Here is a 17,633-nt window from a genome sequence, read left to right as displayed (position 1 = left end):
CTCACATCAATATTTCTCTCTCTGTCTCTCCCCCTCCCTTCCACTCTTTCTAAAAAGCAATGGAAAAATATCCTCAGGTGAGGATTAACAAAAAAAAAAAAAAGAAGAAGAAGAAGAAAAGAAGGCAGTTTAGACTTTCTAGATGGGAGGAGTTGGGGCTCCAGCCAGGCAGCCTTGAGGGGTCCACGGTAGGGGTGATGGACTTACGAGTCCTGTTCTGGAAGTGGGCTTCCTGAGCCTCTGCCTTCTAGGAGTTCAGTGTGGTCAGAGTGCGAGCGAGTTGTTAAGAAACGAAAGATTTTTATTTTTTTTTATATTTTATTGATTTTTTACAGAGAAGAAGAGAGAGGGATAGAGAGTTAGAAACATCGATGAGAGAGAAACATCGATCAGCTGCCTCTTGCACACCCCCCACTGGGGATGTGCCCGCAACCAAGGTACATGCCCTTGACCGGAATCGAACCTGGGACCTTTCAGTCCGAAGGCCGATGCTCTATCCACTGAGCCAAATCGGTTTCGGCAAGAAACGAAAGATTTAAAGAGCAGGCTGAAGAGGAGTGAGGAGGCATGAAGGAGAGGCCTTGGTTGTGATGCCAGGACTTGAAGGGCCAGGGAAGTGGAGACCCGAGGAGGGCCCAGATGGCTTGCCCAGGAGATGCTGATCATGGAAGCTGACACACTGTGCATGTATCCATTTTTTCCTAGACTTTTTTTTTGGCTAATCCTGGCCTGAGAATATTTTTTTCTTTTCTTTTCTTTTTTTTTTTAGAGATAGTAGAAGGGAGGGAAGCAGTCGGGGAGAGAGAGAGAGAAAAAAAAACATTGATGTGAGAGAAACACATCAACTGGTTGTCTCCCAACTGGGGCTGGGGATCGAACCTGCAACCTAGGTACGTGCCCTTGACCAGCAACCAAACCCATGACCCTTCAGTCCATGGGCCAACGTTCTAACCACTGAGCTAAACAAGCCAGGGCGAGACTTTCCTTTTTAGAGTTTTAGGTTCACAGCAAAGTTGAGCAGAAAGTACGGTGAGCCCTGGCTGGTGTGGCTCAGTGGAAGAGCACTGGCCAGGCACCGAAGGGTCACGGGTTCGATTCCTGGTCAAGAGCACGTACCTGGATTGCAGGTTCAATCCCCAGCCCTGGTTGGGGTGGTGTGGAAGGCAAGCACTGTTTTTCTCTCCCCCTCCTTCCCACTCTCTCTGAAAAGCAATGGAAAAATATACTCGGGTGAGGATTAACAGCAAAAAAAAACTACAGTTACCACATATATCATCATCACCCAAAGCCCACAGTTGACATTAGGGTTCCCTCTTGGGTAGTAGTCTGTGGGTTTGACAAATATACACTGAGTGGCCAGATTATTATGATCTCTGAATGCATAATAACCTGGCCACTCAATGTGTGTGTGTGTGTGTGTGTGTGTGTGTGTGTGTGTGTGTACTAGAGGCCTGGTGCATAAATTCGTGCATGGGTGGGGTCCAGCCAGCCTGGCCAGGGGGAGGGGACATGGGTGGTTGGCCAGCCAGCCTGCTGGTCGAACTCCTGGTCGAGGGGACAATTTGCATATTAGCCTTTTATTATATAGGATATACACTGAGTGGCCAGATTATTATGCATTCAGAGATCATAATAACCTGGCCACTCAGTGTATAAATAAGTGGAACAACAAATATATCTTTAAAATCAATCAAAAAAAAATTTTAAAGTAATAATAGGAGGGGGACTTATTATTCCTGTAATGTACCCCAAAGCCCACAGGTGATACCAGCTCTAATAAAGTCACCAGGCCCTGGCCGGGTTGGCTCAGTGGATAGAGCAGCCACCTGAGGACTGAAGGGTCCCGGGTTCGATTCCGGTCAAGGGCACATGCCTGGGTCGCAGGCTTGATCAACCACTAGGGGGCGTGCAGGAGGATGTCAATCCATGATTCTTATCAATGATGTTTCTATCTCCCTCTCCCTTCCTCTCTGAAATCAATAAAAATATAAAAAATATTTTTTTAAAAAATGTCACCATGACATGGGCTCTGTCCATCTCTTGGCTCTGCTTTTCTCTGTATTTTATTCCTTTTCAAACATGTGTTTCCCCAGGTAAGGGGAGGCAAACCCAGCCAAAAAAAAACAGCTCTCAAAAAAAAAAAAACAGCTCTCACCTTCCCAATAGTTCCTCTGTTCCCTGGGGACTGACTCTCATTGGTCCAGACTGGGTTACGGGCTTATCCTACATCAGTCTGTGTGGCTCTGTTTGGCTATCCCTGGGCATATGCCTACCCCAGAGGCCAGCATTGGGGTCATCCACATGCAAGCCTTGTATACTGAGAATAAAGGAGAGATGGTTCCCCCAAAAGGAAATTGAGGTACTGTGACCTGATGCTAGGTAGGCACTACACTTCCCTGTAAAGATCAAATACATCAAGGGCCCAGCCAGCGTGGCTCACTGCTTGAGCATCGACCTATGAACCTGGAGGTCCCGGTTCGATTCCCAGTCAGGGCACATGCCCGGGTTTCGGGCTCAATCCCCAGTAGGGGGTGTGCAGGGGGCAGCTGATCAATGATTCTCTCTCATCATTGGTGATCCTATCTCTCCCTCTCCTTTTCTCTCTGAAATCAATAACATATTTTTTAAAAGATCAGTGGATAGAGCATCGGTCTGCGGACTGGGGGGTCCCGGGTTCGATTCCGGTCAGGGGCATGTACCTTGGTTGCGGGCACGTCCCCAGTGGGGGGTGTGCAGGAGGCGGCTGATCCATGTTTCTCTCTCATTGATGTTTCTAACTCTCTATCCCTTTCCCTTCCTCTCTGTAAAAAATCAATAAAATATATTTTTTAAAAGATCAAATACCTCTCCTCCTTGTGCTTGTGTAGAACATGACTTCCTTCCATGCATGCTTATTTTTAAAAAATATTTTATTGATTTTTTTTACAGAGAGGAACAGAGAGGGATAGAGAGCTAGAAACATCGATCAGCTGCCTCCTGCACACCCTCTACCGGGGATGTGCCCACAACCAAGGTACATGCCCTTGACCGGAATCGAACCTGGAACCCTTCAGTCCGCAGGCCGACGCTCTATCCACTGAGCCAAACCGGTTTCAGCAATGCATGCTTATTTTTTATCACAGAGCATTCCAGGCGGCCCCTGCCTGGAGAGCAAAAGGTAGGAACTGCTCTCAGGATCACCATTGTGACCCTATTAATGAGGTGGCAGGTCTCCCATCTGAGGTGCGTTTGTATTGGTTCGGCTGTTATAATTTGTTCTCTGTTCTCGGTCCAGACGACTTCTCTTTTGAAACTAGATATCTTGACTGATTTGTAGAGCCCTTCCTCCGCTTCTGGAGTAAATTATTAATCCGTTAAATTAACTGCAAACATCATCTCGCCTTTAATTTAGCCCTCCCTGTTTCCTGTAGAGAAAACCTCCACATTGCCTCCTGCCAGACACCCCAGCCGCCCACTCTGGCTTTTTCAGGGAAGGCTGACGTCACAGATGATAATGGGGAGCAGGCTTCTGACTGCATTTGCTCTCCTTGGCACCGATTCCTATTCAGGTGGAATATAAAAACACAGGTTTCATCCGGCTGCTGGGGCTCAATGACTGAGCATCCACCCATGAAGCAGGAGGTCATGGTTCGATTCCCAGTCAGGGTATATGTCTGGGCTGTGGGCTCAGTCCCCAGTAGGGGACATACAGGAGGTAGCCAATCAATGATTCTCTCTCATCATTGATGTTTCAATCTCTCCCTCCCTTTCCCTTCCTCTCTGAAATCAATAATAAAAAAAATAAAAAAAACCACATCGGTTTTGCCCTGGTCCATGGCTCAGTTGGTTGGAGTGTCATCCCATACACCAATAGGTTGTGGGTTCGATCCCTGGTCAGGGTTCTTTTTTAAAAATATATTTATTATTGATTCCAGAGAGGAAGGGAGAGGGAAAGAGATGGAAACATCATTGATGAGAATCATTGATTGGCTGCCTCCTGCACGCCCCCCACTGGGGATCGAGTCTGCAACCTGGGCATGTGCCCTTGACTGGAATCGAACCTGGGACCCCCCCCTCAATCCGCAGGCCGACACTCTATCCACTGAGCCAAACCAGCCAGGGCGCTGGTCAGGGTTCTTATGGGAGGCAACCGATCGGTGTTTCTCACATCCATGTTTCTCTCTCTCTCTCAAAATCAATAAACATATCCTCGGGCGAGGAAAAAACAAAACAAAAATAAACCAAAAAACGGTTTTCCTCCAGGAAGGACGCATCTTTTACCCTGCTGTTGCACCGGACCCATTCCCCTTATCCCTCTGGCCAGCTTTACCCCGTCCTCAGACAGCCCTACCCCCACCACACTTTTGCAAGCTGCAGTCCTCAATACAGCATGTGCCAAGCCAAGCCCTTTCACCTGTGCCAGCCTGCTTCCAGCAGGACCCCTGAACTCCACTTGAGACGGGCAGTTGCAAATGTTCCCAGACACCAAGTCCACACGCAAATAGCTTACGACTTACTGGTCCTCTGAGTCTAAAGAACAGCTTAGAGCTATGGCCCCTGAATATTTTTGATCACCCACATCCATCCAACCCTCTTGAGCATGCAACCCCACACTGTGTATATACACATGCGTATCATATGCACGTACTAATCTGAACTTTATAAAACAAATACGAAATTTTAAAAGAAAATGTATTTAATACATTTTTATTAAAAGCATTATAATTAGCCCTGCCGGTGCGGCTCCGTGGTTGAGCATCGACCTATGAACCAGGAGGTCAAGAGTTCGATTCCCGGTCAAGGGCACATGCCTGGGTTGTGGGCTTGATCCCCAGTAGGGGGCGTGCAGGAGGCATGATTCTTTCTCCTCATTGATGTTTCTATCTCTCTCTCTCTCTCCCTCCCTTCCTCCCTGAAATCAATAAAAATGTTTTTTTAAAAAGCATAATTATTTATTTGAAAATGCAAATGAAAAGTAGAGATGATGTGGGTTTTTTAAGACATTCTCAACGATGTGTCTTGTGTGCCTCTCAGGGCAAGTACCTGCAACTTTAGAGGCCACGGCCTCCATCACAGCTGTGACAAGAGGTTTTTCCAGAGCAGTGGGTTGCCATTGACCCACTGGCCGACTGAACATGCAAATCCCCTTCGATTCTGCAGCTGCTCACTGTCTTCCCCTGTCCACCCTCATCACCTTTTTGCCCAGCCTTATGCCATCGATTTGCATTTCTTTTCTGTGAATCCTCTGGACCTTGCTGGTGGCGCCAAATCGTGTTGACAAGTGGACAAGTCCACTGGTGCCAGGGGTCAAGGAGAGCAAACGCGGTCAGGAGGAAGGTGGAACTAGGCCGAGCCCTGGCCCTAAAGCTACAGGGCTGGGCGCCGGGAGAAGGAACATGGTCGGAACCCGGACCTGAGGCATCCCCGCTGTGCTAAGAGCTAAGCCCGTGGCCCACTGCCCCCGGAGGTCGCAGCGTATTTGGGATGAACGGGGGCCCCAGTCCTGAAAGGGTGCCCCTGGCGATGATCACAGACGACTCACACCCGGCTCGCGAGCCGCCTGAGACCACACCCAGCAGCTACCAACTGCGACCAAGGAGGTGGCCAGATCCGCGCTCCCGCCCCAGTGCGTCGCTCCCATATGCGTCACATCCGGTGGGAACGGCCCCAGCCTAGAGCATTGAGCTGGCGCCGCTGAGGGGGCGGGGCCTCGGGGAGGGGCGGGGCCTCGGGGGCGGGGCTGGCCCCTGCGGGCCCCGAGCTCGCCAGCGTCCGCCAGGCCCGGCAGGGTCTGGCGCCAGCGCTGAGCTCCTGGGTTGTGGCGGCAGATGAGAGCCTCGGGCCGGAAAGGGCGGAAAGGAGGCGACCCCTAGCCCCGGCTCTGCGCTGGCCCTGTCAGGCCAGACGGGGAAGGGCCGCCGCTCCGCGTTGATGAGGCCTGGCGCGGCTGCGGGGCCTGGGAATGGCGTGAGGCCCCCCTCTCCCCCCCCGCCGCGACCCTGGAACCCTCCGGCGGATCGCGGACCTGTCAGCTGCGGGCGCGCCTCTCCTTCCGTCCCTCCCTCCCTCCCGGGTTCGCTCCTGAGCTCTGCCCGCGCCCAGTGCGACAACTTTCTAGACTCCCAGGTAGGGAGAACCCCTGGGTCAGCACTGTCATCTGCTCTAACACCAAATCCTCGGCCGGTGTGGGAAAAGCTGCGGGCCTCGGGGTTCCCTTCCCTGCCTTGGGGAACCTCTGCACAAACTCTTCCGACCCTTCAAAGCAGAAATGGCGTGGGACCCGGGCCAGACCCCTCTTGCCGTGACTCCAAGCCGCCCCGCCGCGCTGAAAGGACAGGGTCAATGGCCCGTAGCCTCCTCTCCCTTCTGAACTGATTCATGCCACCCCCGTGATTTCAGTCCCGGGTGTGTCTTCGTCTTTTCCTTGTGGCTCCCCTCCACTTTGCTCCTCACATACCCCCCCTCTGCTGTTCCTGCCTCTCTCTTCAGCGGTGGGACGCAAGGCTGGACCAAAGCCTCCAGGGTAAGTGACCCAAACTTCAGCAGAGGCCAGGGCATCCCAGGGCGCTAGGGTAGAGACTTTCCCATGGGTGAGCCTTGGCTTAACCTGCCTTCCACCCACTGATTCCCCTGCTCCCTCGTCTCACATGAGGGAGACCAGGGCCAAAGGCTAATCGGACCTAGAGGGGCAGGTGCCTCTTCCAGGACTGGGATACGGCAGGGCATGAGGTAACCAACAGTAGTGATGAAAAACCGCTGTGTCCCCATCCTGGTTGCCCCAGTTCCAGCAGGCGATGTGACAATAGGGTGGGGCCGCCCAGATAAAGAAATAAAAGGAGGTGCACCTCCGCCTTTCACCCTGAGGCACCCCACCCCCTACAAACACTGAAGTCCCCACTGGGAGTTCCAAGCTCAGATAGGATTGCGTGTGGGCAACGGGGAAGAGTCGGAGCAGAGCCCCTCAGACATGATACAGTGGCTCAACTTCTAGGACTGCCAGAGGAGTGAAATCTCTGCTGGGAGGAAAAGACACCACCACCCCCCCCCCCAGCGGCTATGTGGCCCGATCTGAGCCCCTCCTGCTTCTCCTTCCAGCAACTTCCATGGGGAGAGGGGACCTGCACCCTTCCAGACCCTCCATCACACCACTGTCAGCAGGTAGGATAGGCCAGATATCCATGGCAACTCCTTTTACAACTGCATGTCGGTGGCGGACATCAGCTCTTGGGGCCTTTGTCCTGAGGGTCACCTGCTGCCCACACCACTTTGCCGATCGCTTTCGGCCTGATCGCTGGCACTCAGGCAGCCCTAACCTGCTCTCTGATGGCCTCTCAGATCTGGCCTGAGCCACTGTTTCCCATCAGCACCCTTTCTTTCCTCGGGCTTATCTCCTTGTCACCCCTGGGCAGCCTTTCCGAGATTTCATCCTGGTTGTGACACAGCTGCAGCCCGCTGTAGCTGTGTCTTTTTAAAAATATATATTTTTTATTGATTTTTAGAGAGAGAGAGAGGGAGGAAGGGAGAGGGATAGAGAGATAGAAACATCGATGAGAGAGGAGAGCCCCCATTGGGGATCGAGCCCACAAGCCGGGCATGTGCCCTGACCGGGAATACAACCGGCAATATCTGGTTCCTGGGTCAACGCTCAACCGCTGAGCCACGCCAGCCGGGCTCTAGCTGTGTCTTGAAGCCGGTGGAAATCAGGCTAGTGGTGACAGGATTGGGAGTGGCTCTCCCGAATCCCTTGACATCAGGGCATCTCTGCAGGGTCACTGTGCTGGGGGCAAGCCCATCACTGCGCTGGGAACTCCCCATCTGGAGGTGGCCCCTCTGGGTTAGGGATGGCAAGCTTGAGGCAGTTGCGCTAGGGGATGGGACAGCCGAATGGCCCTCAAGAGCCAGCCAGCACTAGATATTGCCTTTCTCTTCCAAGGTTTGGGGCAGGGGCCCCCGCTGAGTCTCTCAGCAGTGGACTTCCAGGTCCCCATGCTCCTGGGATCACCAGTGCTCGCCCTCACCTGCCACTTCCCTGTGTCCCTTCTCTCCTTAGGAAGAGCTCTGTCATCAAGGAAGGCCCCACCCATGGACCCTTCTCAGGACAACCCAAAGGCACCAGCGAGGCTGCTCTCCTAAGCCCCAGAGGGCCTGGGCACACCATCCTCCGCCAGGAGCCATGGTGGTGACAATGAGCAGCTCCCAGCTGAGGTCTGGCCCGGGAGGGGGCAGTGGCTGCAAGGGCCCCCTAGGCATGCTCAGGGCTGCCCTGCTGCTTGCCAGCCTGTCTTGGGGGGCACAGGGAACAGCCATTGCCAACCTCAGCACAGCTCTGGGCCACCCCGGGCCACGGCCAGGGGGCCCCTACTTGAGCATCGGGGACGGCTCCGTGGTGGAGTTTGAGTTCCCAGAGGCTAGCGAGGGCATCATCGTGATCTCGAGCCAGTACCCAGGCCAGGGCAATGGTCTAGGGCCCGCCCCCACGCTGAGGGTCACCTCCTTGGCCACGGAGGTGCTGACCATCCAAAACGTGAGTGCCATCACCTGGGGCAGTGGGGGGGGCGGCTTCGTGGTGGGCATCCACTCGGGCCTGCCTGGGCTAGCCCCACTCCACATCCAGCTTCTGGACCCCAACGGAGCCCCACCCACGCTGATCGAGGAGCGGAAAGATTTCTGCATCAAGGTCTCCCCTGCCGAGGACGCCCCCGCCCCCGTTGGCACGGACCTGGTCCACTTCTCAGAGAACCCGATACTCTACTTGCTCCTGCCTCTCCTCTTCGTCAACAAGTGTTCCTTCGGGTGCAAAGTGGAGCTGGAGGTCCTGAAGGGGCTCCTGCACAGCCCCCAGCCCATGCTGCTCGGCCTGTTGGGCCAGTTCCTGGTAATGCCCTTCTATGCTTTCCTCATGGCCAAGGTCTTCATGCTGCCGCAGGCCCTGGCTCTGGGCCTCATCATCACCTGCTCGTCACCTGGTGGCGGCGGGAGCTACCTCTTCAGCCTCCTCCTCGGAGGGGATGTCACCCTGGCCATCTCCATGACTTTCATCTCCACGGTGGCCGCCACCGGTTTCCTGCCACTGTCCTCAGCTGTGTACAGCCGCCTGCTCAGCATCCACGAGACACTCCACGTGCCCATCTCCAAGATCCTGGGGAGCCTGCTGTTCATCGCCATCCCCATCGTTGTAGGCGTGCTGATCAAGTCCAAGCTCCCCAAGTTCTCGCAGCTGCTGTTGCAGGTCATCAAGCCGTTTAGCTTTGTGCTGCTCCTGGGCGGCCTCTTCCTGGCCTACCGCATGGGGGTCTTCATCCTGGCGGGCGTCAGGCTGCCCATCGTGTTGGTGGGCCTCACTGTGCCCCTGGTGGGCCTCCTGGTGGGCTACTGCCTGGCCATGTGCCTGAAGCTGCCCGTGGCCCAGCGGCGGACAGTCAGCATCGAGGTGGGGGTACAGAACAGTGTGCTCGCCTTGGCCATGCTGCAGCTGTCCCTCCGCCGCCTTCAAGCTGACTACGCCTCGCAGGCCCCCTTCATTGTGGCGCTGAGCGGCACCTCGGAGATGCTGGCCTTGGTGATTGGGCACTTCATCTATAGCAGCCTGTGCCCAGTTCCCTGAGGCCCCCTGGGGCCAAGCTTTTGCCACCCTCCCCTCCTGCCCCTACCCGGCCCCCACAGTTCTTGTGTACCAAAGGCCTTTAGTTCTCATGCACTATGCACTCAGAAAAAAAAATCCAGGCTTATTTTTGTTACTGGTTTTTTTATTCTCCAGCTTTCAGTGCCAAAGAGGCCACGCTGAGTTACGTAGGCAGGCACTGCCCAGAAAATATATTTCAATAAAAGAGACAAGCAAGCTTGGGTCTCTTCCAGTCTCTGCCCTTTGGGGCCTGAGGGTGCGGGGGGTAGAAGGGTGTTGACTGAGCAGGTGTGGGCCAGGGTGGAGGACTGGCTCGGGTTCCATGGTGACCTCTGCACAGACTTTCTCGGCCTTTCTTCCCCACGCTTCCCTTCTGGTAGAAGTGGCCCTCTGCTCTAGAATGAGCCGTGGGAGAACGAGAGCAGAGGCCCGGCTCCCCGCCTGCTGCCAAGTTTACTTGGCTTCCCGCCGCCAGACTGGGACGGAGGAGGCTGAAGGCCCGTGGCCAGGGTGGCAAGCTTGTCAGGGCGGGGCCCATTGTGGACCAGAGAGGCAGACTGGGTGACGGCACCGCGACCAGCTACTCCCGCGGCTGCTCACGCGGGGCGAGCCAGGCCGCTCGCGGGGCGGGGCGGAGCGAGCGGGCTCTGGCCCTCCCTCCTCCCCACCCCCAGCTCTCCACGGAGCCCACCAGGCCCAGCTCGGTCCTCCCCGTCCAGGCAGACCCTCCTGCCCGATCGCAGCGGGCAGGTTTGCCACCTGGGGCGGTCCCTGGGCGGGAAGGAAGCGGGGACGCCGAAGGGACTCCTCCTCCAGGAGCCACGAGGGCAGGGCGGGCCGGAGGCGGGGCCAGGGCGGCGGGCGCGCCCTCTCGCGGCTTCCGGTGGCGGCGGGGTGGTTCCGGCGCGCGCCCGGGGCGGCGGCGAGCGGCAGGGGGCTGAGGGGTGCGTGTCGGCGTGGATGGACGCTGCCGCGGCCGCCATGCAGCTGACGGTGAAGGCGCTCCAGGGCCGTGAGTGCAGCCTGCAGGTAGTGTCCCCAAGCCCGCGATGCCCTCCGTGTCCGGGGCTCAGGGCTGGGCTGAGGGTGGGGAGCGGGCGGGCCGGCGGGCCGGCGGGCGGGCGGGCGGACAGGCAGCCGCGCTGGGGAGGCCGGGAGAGCCGCCTGCATCGGGGGCCGCGGGCTCAACCCCTGCTCCCGCCCTCGGCCTGGCCAGGTGTCGGAGGATGAGCTGGTGTCCACGCTGAAACAGCTGGTCTCCGAGAAGCTGAACGTCCCTGTGCGCCAGCAGCGGCTGCTGTTCAAGGGCAAGGCCCTGGCAGGTAATGGGGAGAGGAGGTGACCCGGGGGGGCCCTGCATGAAATCGTGGTCGGGTGTCTAGGCCGGGCTAGGGCTGGGGCACCGGCCACTTGACCCTCGAGGCGGTGGCTGACCCCTCCTCAGCCAGATGCCACAGCAATCCCTGAGGCCGCCCCCACCGCCGTTGGTCATGACTTCATCGATCTCTTTTTGGCAGATGGGAAAAGACTCTCCGATTACAGCATCGGGCCCAATTCCAAGCTCAACCTCGTGGTCAAACCTCTGGAGAAGGTGTTACTGGAAGAAAGCGCCCCGCAGAAAGTGGCCGAGGCCCCGCCCCTGCGCCCACCCGCCTGGCAGCTGATCGCCAAAGTCTTGGCCCGCCACTTCAGTGCCTCAGATGCCAGCAGGGTCCTAGATCAACTACAGAGGGTGAGAAGGGTAGCCCCAGACGCCCACTCCTGTCCCCGCTGCTCCCACCTGCCTCTGGCCTGGGTGTACCCCCATGGGCACCCCCCTGAATCCGCCTGGCCTTCTCTCCTCAGGATTATGAGAAGTCCCTGAGCCGCCTGACCCTGGATGACATCGAACGTTTAGCTAGCCGCTTCCTGCACCCCGAAGCCAGTGAAGTTAAGGAGAAGGGGTTCTCTAAGTAAGATTCACGGAGTGTGGGGATGAGCCCGGCCAGGCTGCAAGCTGCATGTAGCATTAAATGTGTTCTCATGTTGCAATTTGGCTTATGATACTAGCTGGTGGGTACCCAGGAACTTGTACCCGGCTCTTGCGAGGTGCCAGGCACCACTGAAAGCACTTGACCTGGGCTGGCTCCTCCGCCTCGAACAAAAGGTGGGACGGCCGAGACTCCTCGCAGCGAAGTGAGGGAGCTCCAACCCGAGTCCAGCCAACTTCTCTAAGTGCCTCAGGATGAGAAAGAGAGAGGAGCTGTCTGGAAGATGCTGAGGGATGGGCTTGGGCATCTGGTGTGGACTAATCCCTCAAGTGATTCCTTTGCAGACCTCTGGCAGGTCCAGCCTGGGTGGGAGGCCGAGTGCCAGCCAGTCCTGGCCCCCCTCCCTCCCCCCCCCGCAGCTGCTGCAGCCAGTGTGCACACGATGAAGGAAAAGCAGCTTGGGGAGTCGGGGGTGAACATCGCCCAGCTCTGTGGTGTGACCTCAGGCAAGTCCCGGTGCCATGTTGGTCCCCAGCCATTGACTCTGCCCAATGAAGGCCACTCCTTAAACCTCACTCCGTCTCCTTCATCCTGACTCCAGACCCGGGGCGGGGCGGGGTGGGTGTCTGCAGCGGCCCTCCCCTTTGTGTTCCATAAACTGAGGCCAGAAGCCAAGCAATAGCCAAGCATGGCCCAGAGATGGGGTGTCCTGGCCCTTCCTTTCAAGCTCTTCCCTGGGCACCCTCTGTACTTGACTCCCGCTGGACACGGGTCGTTCCTGCTCCTTAAGGATGACAGGTGACTGGCTTGAGGTGACTCAGCCAGGCAGTGCCAGAGCCAGGCCTCAGCCGGGCCCCCATGCCATGAGCTCATCCACAGAATGGAAGCGGACCCTCCCCCCACCACGTGTGCACAAGGGCTTTCACTTTGCACGCCCCTCACTGCCCAAAAGGAAACCTCAGAGTGCCAGGGAGTGGGCAGCAGCACAGCCTGGTGGCACTGGTCTTCCCACCTGCCTGGTATGTGGGCACTAGAGTTCACCTAGGCACCTGCTCCTTGGAGGAGGTCACCCAGGGCACAGGAGGATGGAGACCCGAGCCCTGCCACCCTCCCTGCCCGAGGCCCTGGGCTGGGCAGACGGACAGAGGCCTTCTGGGTGAAGGATTTGAAGAGCAGAAGCCCCTGGCCCCACCTGAGAGCTGGGAATATCAAACAGCAGGGCCTGCGTGGGAGCCCGTGTGATCTAGCAGCTCACGTGACAGACTTGCCAACGCTCTCCTTTATTCTGAGTCAGGAATTGTATGTTGACATTTTCAATAGCACTAAAGGTGAATGTGAGACTTTGATCCAAAAAGAACTGTTTCGGCCAGGCTGCTTTTGGTTTCCAGTCATTGGTTTAACCATAAAGGAAATGGGTTTAAACAATAAAGGAAACTTAACCGGTTTACAAAACTGAGAAGTCCAGGGGTATTGGCAGCAGATGAACAATTTCACCAAATACCCAGTTTCTTCCTACCTCCCCTCTGCGCTCTGCACTGTCTGCTTCATCCCAGGCTGCCGCCTCAGGAGCAAAGATGGCTGCCTGCAGCTTCCACTGAACCCCTCGTTCATAGCCAGCACCTTCTCGCCCTGTAGTGTAGCTTCTTTCTCACTTGCCTCCAGCAAATAAATTCATTTTTATTGGTCAGAACTGGGTCGTGCCTCCAATCATTTTGTCCAGGGGCGGGTTGCGGTGGGTAGTGGGAGGCCAGCCCCCCCTGGGCACGCCTGTGCTGTGGATGGGAGAGGGAATTCTCAACAAAAGCCAGGTCCTGGGGAAGGGGAAGTGGGGGCCCCAAGTGGCAACTGTCACTGCAGGGGAGTGACACGCAGATGCACGTTTCAGACAGACCCTAGAGGTGGTCTTTGAATTCCTTGTGCCAGTGTCTCCCAGCTTGGGGGTGACAGCCATCTGGTGGTTAGGAGACATCTGGGCAGTTGGACACGGGGGTGAGGAACTCAGCGGGGCCATCAGGCAGGATGTAGAGACAGGAGTGGAGTCCAGGGCGTGTGATAGGATCCTCAGTCAAGGGAGAGCTGATGGAGCCAGGCCCGGTCTGATTCCAGAGCCATCTGTGATCACGGGCTACCTGTGGACAGGACATCCTAGAAGCTGTGAAGATGGATGAGGTGGCTTCCCAGAGAGTGTGGCGTGAAAAGGGGGGAGGACTGGGCCTTGAGGAACTTCACCAACTGGAGATGGAGTAGAGGCCAGGAGCAACCCCAGATGCAAGGCCACAGGGAGAGCTAGCTCACTGTCAGACGCCAGGAATGCCCTTCCAGAGGGCTGCCAAGAGGCAAAGTGAGGGCAGGCCAGAGCCTCCGCTGCATTAGTAACCAGAAGGTTATTGGTGCCCTGGGCACTGTGGCTCAGTGGTTAGTGTCAGCCTGTGCACCAGAGGGGTCCCAGGTTCTATTCCTAGTCAAGGGCACATGCCTGGTTTTCAGGGGCACATGTGGGAGGCAACCAAACGATGTGTCTCTCACGTCAAAGTTTCTCTCCCCCCCCTCCTCCTCCCCCCCCCCCTTCCATTCTCTAAAATCAATGGAGAAAATGTCCTAGCTCCTCGGATGATTTTTTTTTTTTTTAAAAAAAGGTCATTGGTGATTTGGGCGGGGAAGGGGGCAAGAAGCAACTACTGTATGGGGAAGGGAGGAGATGGTGACAGTAACTGGGGACCCCTCATTTTAGAAGCTTGTGTGTGGCAAGACAGATGGGCAGGTTGGGGAAGGGCAGGCAGGAAAGGGAGGAAATGCTACAGCGATGAGTGATGGGAGGCCCAGATGGGAAGGGACCAGGAGGCTCTGGTCCAGGCCCCAAGCTGTCATGAGAGGAGACGGGACTCCACGTGAGGATGGAGCAGCCACAGGCCGCACTCTGCCTGGGGATGGCCCCATGGACACCTGCAGGCCCCAATGCTGAGATCCTTCAATAGGTGTCAAAATGTTGACTGCAGCCCGGCCGGCGTGGCTCAGTGGTTGAGCATCGCCCTATGACCCAGGAGGTTACGGTTCGATTCCCAATCAGGGCACGTGCCCGGGTTGCGGGCTTGATCTCCAGTGTGGGGTGTGCAGGAGGCAGGCCGATCAATGATTCTCTCTCATCATTGATGTTTCTATCTCTCTCTCCCTCTCCCTTCCTCTCTGAAATCAATTTTTTTAAAAAGCGTATACTGCCATCCCCAATTTCAATCCAGCATCACAGTTCTTTGCCACCTTCCCTTATTCCAAAGTGAGACTTTTCATTCCCGGAAGCATGGATATATTTACTCATTGGCTCTACCAGATAGAATCTGTCTTAAAGCACACCCAAAATAGCTTCACAGTCACCTCATCGCTGCCATTGCCGACAGCAAACACCCTAAGAGTGAAGCCAGCGCCTTTGGTCCTGAGAATATAGCCCATGAAGGGAGCACAGTCAGACAGCTGAGTTTAAAAGGCACTTGAATCCTTGTCACTGTGTGGTTTTGTTATAAATTGGATAAGTAGACTCATTTTTTTTTATTCAACTTTAGCATGTGATTTTCTCACTCTTTCAAATGTATTTTTGGGCATTTAAAATATTTACAGCCGAGGCCGGTTTGGCTCAGTGGATGGAGCGTCGGCCTGCGGACTGAGGGGTCCCGGGTTCGATTCCGGTCGGGGTCATGTGCCTTGGTTGCGGGCACATCCCCAGTGTGGGGTGTGCAGGAGGCAGCTGATCGATGTTTCTCTCTCATCAATGTTTCTGACTCTCTATCCCTCTCTCTTCCTCTCTGTAAAAAATCAATAAAATATATTTTAAAATATTTACAGCCTGGCCGGCGTGGCTCAGTGGTTGAGCATCAATCTATGAACCAAGAGGTCACGGTTCGATTCCTGGTCAGGGCACATGCCAGGGTTGTGGGCTCCGTCCCCAGTAAGAGGCGTTTAGGAGGCAGTCGATCAATGATTCTCTCTCATCATTGATGTTTCTATCTCTCTCTTCCTCTCCCTACCTCTCTGAAATCAATAAAAATATATTTTTAAAATTTTACAATGCTTCAAAGTCAACAATATATTCCAAGAAACCCTATACCCATGCCAACCTCCATAGGTGACTATTTTAATCAGATTTGTGCGTATGTAATTTTCTGTTTCATTCAACAGGGAACAAACGACCTACTCTCTAAACTGCACTGAACAAGAAAGGGGCATCAGAGATGATATATTAACAATATATAAGTGAACAAATCAAGGTTATAATTTCAGATGATTGGAAATGCTATGCAGCAAATTTAAATGGGCAAATGTGATGAAGCATGCCTAGGGGTAGTGTTAGACTGGTGATCCAGAAGTCCTCTCGGAGGTGACATGGTACTCAATATCGTAATGACAAGAAGGAGTCAGCCATGGGAAAGTTTGGGGACAGTTTTCCAAAGAGAAGAGCAAATGCAAAGGGCTGGGCGCAGGTCACCCCCGGTCAGAGCAGAGAAATGGCCCCAGAGGCTGCAGAGAATGAGGAAACAGGCAGGTGGGGGGAGAGGGTGAAGGAGTTGGGAGCCAGATCACCCAGGGCTTTTATAAGCTACAACGAAGAGTTTGGATTTGATTCCAAGGGAAATGGGAAATAATTTTAAGATTTTAAGCAAAGCCCTGTCAGTGTTGCTCAGTAACTACCTATGAACCAGGAGGTCACGGTTTGATTCCCAGTAAGGGCACATGCCAGGTTGTTCCCATGTACCCTTTTTTTGGGGTATTTTTTATTGATTTCAGAGAGAAAGGGAGAGGGAGATAGAAACATCAATGATGAGAGAGAATCATTGATCGGCTGCCTCCTACACATCCCACACTGGGGACTGAGCCCACAACCTGGGTATGTGCCCTAACGGGGAATCGAACCGTGACCTCCTGGTTCACAGTTCGAGGTGCAACCACTGAGCCATGCCTGGCTGGGCAATAAAAAAATATTTTTAAAAAAGATTTTAAGCAGAAATTTGATACGATATGGTTTATATTAAAAATGAAAACCTGCCGAAGCCGGTTTGGCTCAGTGGATAGAGCGTCGGCCTGCGGACTGAAAGGTCCCAGGTTCGATTGCGGTCAAGGGCATGTACCTTGGTTGCGGGCACATCCCCAGTGGGGGTGTGCAGGAGGCGGCTGGTCGATGTTTCTCTCTCATCGATGTTTCTGGCTCTCTCTCCCTCTCCCTTCCTCTCTGTAAAAAAATCAATAAAATATATTAAAAAAAGAAAAAGAAAACCTAACCCTAGCTGGTTTGGCTCAGTAGATGGAGCACTGGCCTGCAGACTGAAGGGTCCCGGGTTCGATTCCAGGTCAAGGGCACATGCCTGGGTTGCGGGCTCAATCCCCAGTAGGAGGCATGCCAGAGGCAGCCGATCAATGATTCCGTCATCATTGATGTTTCTATCTCCCCCATCCTCTCTGAAATCAGTAAAAATATATTTTTAAAAAATGAAGACCTGGTTCTGCTGTGTGGAGAATAGGCTCTAGAGGAGCAGGTGTAGAGAAAACCAGGTAGAAAGCTGTGGAAGGAGTTCAGGGAGAGGTGGTAGCTCCCACTGGAGACTAGCAATGAAGAGGGAGAGACGTGGGCTTCTTAGGCTCTATTGAGATCCAACAGGATTTAAGGATACAGTTCAGGTTTTTGTCCTTCCTTATGATTACAAGGAGGAAAATAGAAAACTAGCATGATCATTACTTTAAAAACTTATTTTGGATTAAAAATTCATATAAGCCCTAACCAGTTTGGCTCAGTGGACAGAGCATCGGCCTGCGGACTGAAAAGTCCCGGGTTCGATTCTGGTCAAGGGCATGTACCTTGGTTGCGGGCACATCCCCAGTGTGGGGTGTGCAGGAGGCAGCTGATCCATGTTTCTCTCTCATTGATATTTCTAACTCTCTATCCCTCTCCCTTCTCTCTGTAAAAAATCAATAAAATATATTTTAAAAAATAAAAATTCATATATGGTCACTGTCAAAAATGTTTGGGAAAACACAAAAAAGAAATTATCACCCACAATGCCATCAAACAGAGATAATAA

General features: G+C 54.5%; 2 protein-coding genes across 4 annotated transcripts; both read left to right on the top strand.

Annotated features, from left to right (window-relative positions):
* The first annotated feature begins 5,712 nt into the window (after positions 1–5,712).
* Positions 5,713–9,818, top strand: SLC10A3 (solute carrier family 10 member 3). 3 transcript variants are annotated; one of them, XM_028136091.2, is made up of 3 exons: positions 5,713–6,105; positions 7,075–7,137; positions 8,030–9,818. In XM_028136091.2, exons 1-3 carry the CDS (start codon positions 5,911–5,913, stop codon positions 9,581–9,583), a joined length of 1,812 nt encoding a protein of 603 aa, XP_027991892.2. In that variant the 5' UTR covers positions 5,713–5,910; the 3' UTR covers positions 9,584–9,818. The 3 variants fall into 3 exon arrangements, with proteins under 3 accessions (XP_027991892.2, XP_008157495.2, XP_027991895.2); XM_008159273.3 differs by lacking the exon at positions 7,075–7,137; XM_028136094.2 differs by lacking the exons at positions 5,713–6,105; positions 7,075–7,137 and adding an exon at positions 6,355–6,502.
* A 516-nt stretch (positions 9,819–10,334) lies between these two features.
* On the top strand, positions 10,335–13,261 carry UBL4A (ubiquitin like 4A). Its single transcript, XM_054712861.1, has 4 exons — positions 10,335–10,630; positions 10,818–10,923; positions 11,119–11,333; positions 11,447–13,261. Exons 1-4 carry the CDS (start codon positions 10,562–10,564, stop codon positions 11,555–11,557), a joined length of 501 nt encoding a protein of 166 aa, XP_054568836.1. The 5' UTR covers positions 10,335–10,561; the 3' UTR covers positions 11,558–13,261.
* The last annotated feature ends 4,372 nt before the right edge of the window (positions 13,262–17,633 follow it).

Source organism: Eptesicus fuscus, chromosome 1 (genome assembly GCF_027574615.1).
Source record: "Eptesicus fuscus isolate TK198812 chromosome 1, DD_ASM_mEF_20220401, whole genome shotgun sequence".
In the NCBI taxonomy this organism is placed as follows: Eukaryota; Metazoa; Chordata; class Mammalia; order Chiroptera; family Vespertilionidae; genus Eptesicus; species Eptesicus fuscus.
Note: the sequence above shows the minus strand (reverse complement) of the source record. Positions and strands in the feature narration are given on the sequence as shown.